Source organism: Rhopalosiphum maidis, chromosome 4 (assembly GCF_003676215.2).
Source record: "Rhopalosiphum maidis isolate BTI-1 chromosome 4, ASM367621v3, whole genome shotgun sequence".
In the NCBI taxonomy this organism is placed as follows: domain Eukaryota; kingdom Metazoa; phylum Arthropoda; class Insecta; order Hemiptera; family Aphididae; genus Rhopalosiphum; species Rhopalosiphum maidis.
Window position 1 is genome coordinate 12137672 of NC_040880.1, and position 7681 is coordinate 12145352.

General features: G+C 25.4%; 1 protein-coding gene across 1 annotated transcript; it reads left to right on the forward strand.

Annotated features, from left to right (window-relative positions):
- Positions 1-6982, forward strand: LOC113549536 (leucine-rich PPR motif-containing protein, mitochondrial). Its single transcript, XM_026950885.1, has 20 exons — positions 1-317; positions 386-531; positions 594-716; positions 787-1054; positions 1222-1453; positions 1525-1716; positions 2151-2364; positions 2446-2667; positions 2735-3039; positions 3120-3296; positions 3399-3530; positions 3618-3813; positions 3898-4114; positions 4207-4438; positions 4848-5007; positions 5074-5549; positions 5751-5955; positions 6031-6312; positions 6379-6539; positions 6822-6982. The coding sequence occupies exons 1-20, from the start codon at positions 145-147 to the stop codon at positions 6897-6899; spliced, it is 4191 nt and encodes a 1396-aa protein (XP_026806686.1). The 5' UTR covers positions 1-144; the 3' UTR covers positions 6900-6982.
- Positions 6983-7681: the final 699 nt, after the last annotated feature.

Below are 7681 nucleotides of genomic sequence, written 5' to 3' on the forward strand. Positions count from 1 at the left end.
TTAATATTTTAAAGATTCTTCTAATCGTAGCGGTAGAGATTTGTGAAAATCTTTAGATATTAAATGTTGCTAGTCGTCTGATTGACGAATTGTATTCAAATATTGTTTTATCGATTTATTTGAAACCTAATATTAAACTTTAACATGTCTGTTTTAATACAGTGCTCTAAGCACATTCGTACCGCTTACAATTTAAGCCGTCATAGGATTAGCAACACTCTAATATCAAATACGAATTCTCATATTTCCCATAAGAAATTTTCAGAAACCAATAATGCAAGTATTTCATATTGCAATACCAATATACTTCCAAATCGGTAAGTTTCCTTAGGTTCTATTCGAGAAATGGAGTTTTTTTAAATTTTATATTATTTTATGTACTTAGGTCATTTTTCTCATCAGCTATTCATCAAAACACCTCAACCAAAAAAATCGATGATTATATTAAAAAACTTGATTTTGATTTAAGACGAATGGGTCGTATATCGAAAAGAGAAATTGAAGAGATTTTAAATGAAATTCTGATTTCTAGTGAGTTGTTTTTGTTTTTTTTTACCTTAAGAATTTTTTCACATATATATCTTTTTTTATAGAAACTGCCACTCCATCGCAGTCTTTAATGGTTCTTCGATGTTGTGGTAGCTTGGTGCCTGATGAATTACCTCAAAATCGAACAATACTTGTTCAAAAAATATGGCGAGCTATAAATGAAATTGGTATGCACTTATTTATTTATCTATTACAAATAAATATAAATAATATATTTATTTTATATTTTATTTATAGGTGTTCCTCTGGACATAAGTCATTACAACACATTGCTGAAAGTATATTTGGAAAATAATTATGCATTCTCTCCAACTGAATTTTTAGAAGATTTGGAAAAAAAAGGTATTACACCTAATCGTGTAACTTTTCAACACTTAATAACAGGCTATTGTCAAAATGGTGATATTGCTGGTGCTAGTCGTATATTAGAATATATGCGTGATAAAGATCTACCAATAAACAAAATAGTTTTCAATGCCTTAGTCATGGGTCATTCACAAAATAGGTATTTTATAGTGCGCATTATATATAATTTGTTTTATTTTTAATTTTTAACTTTTTACATGTATAAAATATTTATGTTTTGTTCATAATTAACATTAATGTGTAATTACTGTACTGTACAGAATGTATACAATCATGATTTATAACTAATTATTATTCAAATTTTAGCGATATGGAGAGTGCTGAAGGTGTTTTAAATGTTATGAAAGAATCAAATCTAGAACCCACATCAGATACATATACATTATTAGCTTCAGGGTATGCCAAAAATGGTGATATTGCCAAAGTAGTTGACGTTTTGGACACTTGTGATAATAAAGAAATTTATTTAAGTGATAAAGAATATCTTGATATTGTATATTCATTGGCTGTCAATGGTCATGGTGATAAAATCGAACAAGTATGCATATTTTAATATTTTTTTACATTTTTAAAAATACTTATTTACAAATATTTTTTTATTAATTATAGATAATGACTAGAATTTCAAAATCGTCTGGATATAATCAAGATGCTATTAATTGTATTTATAAATTAGTGACTACTGGCCAAGAGGAAATTGCATTTAAAATATTTGATACAATGACAAAACCACTAAAGGCTGATGGAACTTCCCCACCAATTGGTCGCTTCTTGATTGGCCATCTTACAAAAGTTAATAGTGTAAGAACAGTTTTAAAATGTTTTTATTTTTTTTTAAATTGTATTCACATATTTCACATGTGATTACATATACTTTATTATTTTATGGTTTATGTATAATCATAGAATAAGTAATAAACAGAAGTAGAATCATCTAGTAAATCAAAAATCTTAAATTTCTAGGCAAATTAGTGTATCTATTAATTTGTAATAATTAACATTTTCTTTATACTGAAAAAATTCAAAAATTTAATTTACACATTTTATTACTTTCATTTTTTTTAATTTAGTAATTTTAGTAATTAGAAGATTAAAATAATGGGAACTATTATTATGATAGCAGTATTGTATTACCAATAGGTGTAACAAATCTGTTCTCTATAAAAATCTATGTATTACATGAAAAGTGTCTTTTCTGGTTATTCTATGGTATTATATTCAAATTTATTTTTTAGTCTCTGGATAATGTGATTGGGTTTTGCAAGAAATTAGTAGCTGAAGGGTCAAATTCTAAAGCATTTGAAATTGCAACTGAATTAGCGCTGAAGAATGGATCAACTGATATAGCATTAGGCATGTTCAAGTATCTAAAAGAAAATGATCATCCTATTAAACAACATTACTTTTGGCCAATTTTTGTTGCTAAAAATAAACAAAATGATTTGCAAGGTAATTACTTTTTTTTATATACCTATTAATTTTAGTTGAGTATCTTAAAAAATTATCATTTAAATAATTTTTTTGTTGTAGGATTAAAAGATGTGCTGAGCATTATGGTTAAGGAGTATGAATTAAACCCTAATATTGATACCCTTCGGTATTATATTTTACCAGCAATATTTAAAAATGACAATGATGGAGCAAAAATCATTAATGAATTACAATTGTTAGGTATACCAACAGGCACAACTACACATTCAGTAGTTTTGTATTTACTGTCTGAAAAGAAGATTCGTCTAGCAGCAGACATTGGTACATAGTTTTTCATAGACTTAATTATAAAGTTATAATAATCTTATTAATTTTTATTTATAAACAGCTGCTACTAGTCGTGCATTCTACGTCCCTTCTTTAATTCGTCGTCCATTAGTTAATGCATTTTTGGCTGGTAATGATATAACATCATTTATTGTATTACTCCAACAAATATGCAATGGATTTTCAAGATATTCTCTTGTTACTACCCCTGAATTGTCAAAACAAGAAAAATTTGATAAAAATTCTATTCATACAGAAGAACAAATAACTGAAATGCGAGAATTCATCAGTCAAGTTCTAATTGATATTGTTCGAAATTTAAAACTGACTCCAGGGGTTGTGGAAATCATTCATGAATTATTAGAAGTAAATTTTATATAATTATTTAGTTAATTGTGATTGAAATGTACCTATAACAAATTGAATTTTTATTGGAAAAATATTAGAACATGTATGGTAAAGGCTTGGGAATTAATGCTTATGCATCAGAACAAGTACAAAATCATCTACAAGGAAAATTAACTTTTGAAATAACAAGTTTATTAGAAAATTTAACAGATTCTAATTTAGTAATTAAAGCAGGATTGAGCGTCAAGCCAGGTGGTTATACATCATCTAATGTAGTAAGTGTAAATAATTTATAATTTTTTTATATTAACTCCATTTTTTTTTTCAAAAATGGTTTAATATTTTCATATTAAAAAAATGTATTTTTTTTATTGTAGGATGAAAATACATTGGAAAAAATAATTAATAAAGCAGAAGCCTCAGGTGAATCTAAAAACGGAACTAAAAGACAATTGTTAAATTTGTATTGTAAAAATAACAATTTAGAAAAAGCTTCTGCATTTAAAGATGTAAATATTCAGTTCATAATTCAAAAATACATGTATTTATATTATATTTTATTATTCTGTTTAAATTTAAATTTATTTTACATTTAGAAATTAGTAGCTGAAGGATTTAGTATTCCACCTGGGTCAATGTTTTTACTTATTGATCTGTATTTAAATCACAATAAACTGGCCGAAGCAAAACAAATTTTTCATGAAATAAAAACTAGTAATCCTGAATTTACTATGGACAAATTTAAGGTGATCAAAATGGCCGAAGTAATAGCTAAATCGGATGGTGTTGAAGGTAAGTCTTTGTGATTTATATTAAGAGCTTGTTATTTTGAATTTTATTAATAAATGAAAATAACATTGCATTTATTGTATTTAGATGCTATAGATTTTCTGTCTTCATTTAAACAATTTGATGATAGTACTGAGTTTACATCATTTCAACATGCCAATATTTGTTGGAAGTTATTAAATACTGTAGCTGAAACTGGCAATGTAGAAAATCTTCAAAAAATATTTGATTTAATTATCAATAACAACATTATATCTGTATCAAATATACTTTTAGGACCATTAATAAAAGTTCATATTGTCAAGTAATAAGTGTATATTGTATTAATTTATATATTATGTTAAATTAATTTATGATTTAAATTTTAAATTGTATTGTGTATGTGTATATGTTTAGCAACAATATTAAAGGAGCTTTGGAGAAATTTGAATGGTGTTGTAAAACATACAGATGTACTCCATGGAAAAATGAATTAGCTTTGAAATTTATTCAAGCGGAAGATGCTATTTCTTTGCAAGTGTTAACTGATTTGAGTACTACTGTACACGGTGAAGTAAATTCGTTGTATGATCTTATGTTTGCATTTATTGAATGTGGCCGTGTAAAACAAGCTCGTAAAATTTTAGAGGTAGGTAATATATTAATATTTAATTTTTTTAATTAATGATTATTGTGGTTTAAGTTAAAGATTATTTTTAAGGATAAATTTTACCAAATCAATATAAAAAAATACATTTTAAATAATTATCTCTTTAGGTGTTTAATTAAATAAGTTCTTTTATTTGTTCTTGTTAAAACAGTTTTAAGAGTTACTCTTGTGCAAATTTTAAATATTTTACTCACATTGGTAAATAAAAATATAAACAATTGGAATTTTTAATTTTTATAGTTCAATATTTTATCTAATTAAATAGAAAACATCCATCTATAATAATTAATTTTGGTTAAAAAAAGAAATTTGATATTTTGATAATGCTTGAAAAAATTATGCTAAAGAAAATCCTCAATAAACATGAATATTGAATTATATTTTTTAGACTCCAGGATTACGAACTAGACAAGATCGTATTAATTCTGCTTGTGCTAAATATGGATCTGAGAATGCTGAAGAATCTCTCATTCGATTGCTGGAGGTCACAAAAAACATTGGTCAATTTGACAGGACTAATATATTTAATGAACTTCTACAGATATACAGTTAAGTTATTTCATTGTGATATATTATGGTTAATAATAACAAGTTTTATTTAATATTTGTATTAGGTAAAAATAATAAAGTCGAAGAAGCAATGTCTCTTTGGACTCAAATGCAGGAAGAAGATTGCCAACCATCAGAATATTTCATGTGGTCTTTAAGCGAGCTTTTAAAGAAAAATGAACTTGAAGTTCCTTTCACAGTTAAGAAACCAAAAGATAAAGTTCTAGTTGTCCCTAGTGATGTTAATAAAAGTTTATCTTCTGAACTTGAGTTATGTATAAAAAATAATAACATTACTCAAGCTCTTGCGTTGCGCAAAACTATGTATTCTAAAGGATTTAGTATTAACACATCAAGTGAATCTAAAATCATTGAGTTGTTAATACGTGAAAAAAGATTAAAAGAAGCATTCGAAATTGCAAAAGGCATGTTAGAAAGTAGTAGGCCAATAACAAAAAATATATTAGCTTTCTTGGTAAAAAACCTTTCAGAAGCTGGCCATATAGAAAGTTTGGAATATCTAAGTTCAAAAGTGACTAAGGTAAAATAATCTTGTTTAATGTGTACTTAAAACTGATCTCAATAATTTACATTAATCCAACAGTACTTATTTATAAAAACATTATGGTTAATGTATATTTATGTTAAAAGTAAATTTTGTTATTTATTTTATTGAGTTGTTGAGATTTTACTGTTTCTAATCAATATGTTATACTAATGAATTTAATTAATTTTTTTTAAGGTTATGAGCAATAAATTGAATTTGAATAACAAAATATTTAACGCTTATCAATCAAATGGTAATGTTAACGATCTAATAGCTCGTTTAGAAGCTGGTATTGATGAAAATATAAATGATACAGAAAAATTATCTGAATTTATAAAGAATGTTCCAGGTGGTAATTTAGTGAACATCTTAAATAGTGACTCATCATTCATACCAATAAGTTAGTATAATTTATTAAAATAAATATTATGTTGTTTCATTTTTTTTAATTAATGTGATTTTATTTTATTTTTAGTTGAAAAATTACATACCAAAGTATCACCACTTGGTTATAAGGTCTTTGCAAATAGTTTGTGGTCTCATTTCATGTTGAATAAAAAATTTGATGAAGCTATTACCATCGCCAAAGAATTTGAAAATGAGAAGTTTGTTCAGTATCGACAATTATTATCAGATGTTCGTACAAATAACAATATTGAGTTGGGTTATAAACTCTTAGAAATATTACCCAATTTTAAGGAAATCAATCACAGTGCAAATCTTGGAATAGTTTATAGTGCTATTATAGATTCTTATGGTTAGTTGAGAAAAATAATAGTATTTCATTTCATAATTTAGCTTATTATTTAATGTTTTAATTTAGTTAATCAAGGCAATGTCATTGAAGCCAGCAAAGTATTAGACAAGGCTTTAGAGAAAATTACACTTGGAGACATTAATAAGTCAGCTATATTAAGAATTAAAAAAAATCTTGAGTCCCAAGGAAAAACATTTAAATACAATATTGATAATTTAGAAAACAAGGTGAGTGAAATATTAATTTATAATGTAATGAATATTGTCTATAATTTTTAGAGTGAGTTTACCTATTTCGTAATCATTTTTTTAAATATATTTTCATAATATTCATATTAATTTATTCTCATTCATCTTAAACATTACTTAAATATGATAAATCATACAGAACATTATAGCTCTAATAATACTGTTTTCCAATGGCTTATAGTTTTTCATATAATTTAAAAATACATTAAATATCCAATAAAAAAATTTAAATGTCATGGATGTTCTTATTTTTATTTATAGACAAACTTCAAGAATTCAAATACTCACAGTGATGATTCCAGTGATTCATCTGACGATGAAAAAGTAGCAAAAGTCTAAACAAATTATTTTTAAGTTTACAAAGTAGTATATTCCTTCAATATTGTGTTATTATATTTTTTTTTATGTAAATATATTTTAATTAAAAATCATAAAATGTGTTATTTTTTTATTTTGACTTGAATAAAAATTATCCTTAAAAATATAGAACTATCACATTTGAATGAATTATGTAATCAATTATAATTATAAATAATATTAAATTAATTGAGGTTAGATTTAAATTACTTTTATCGCCAATCCCATTCAAATTACCGGCCGGCAAGGTAAGCGCCAGATTGATATGTATAATATATATTGTATTCCGAGCACATGCCGATGCCGATGCAAATTAATGTGCTCCGTTTAGTCCGTGTCACGATGTCAGCGATGTAATCGTATGTCACTACGATATTTTGATACATAATAAATAAATATATATGGTCACCATAGCCACAGTCAAGATGTATATAATATACAGGGATCGGGACTTAAAGCATTTGCTTATTTTTATGGATTGACTTAAAATGTGGTATGGAAGTGTATGTCATATGTTACAACACGTTCAATTATAAATTTTGAAGCTATTTTTGCTTTTTTCAACGATTTTTTATAAAGATGCTTGTTTCCAGCTTTTGTTTTTGATTTTGCTTTTTTGACTAGTTTTTCTACTTTTTATAATTTTTTCAGAAAATCCCTAGGAAAATCTATAAACAATAAAGCAAAATGTTTCGAAAGTGAAGTTTGATTTTTTGATAATATAAAGTTTATTTACTTCTTTTGATTTTTCAGTTAGAAACTAT

Coding starts and splice junctions, on each gene's coding strand:
- LOC113549536 (XM_026950885.1), top strand. CDS start 145: ATGTCTGTTTTAATACAGTGCTCTAAGCACATTCGTACCGCTTACAAT. Junction 1,454..1,524: donor ATGGTGATAAAATCGAACAA/GTATGCATATTT, acceptor TATTAATTATAG/ATAATGACTAGAATTTCAAA. Junction 2,668..2,734: donor TCGTCTAGCAGCAGACATTG/GTACATAGTTTT, acceptor ATTTATAAACAG/CTGCTACTAGTCGTGCATTC.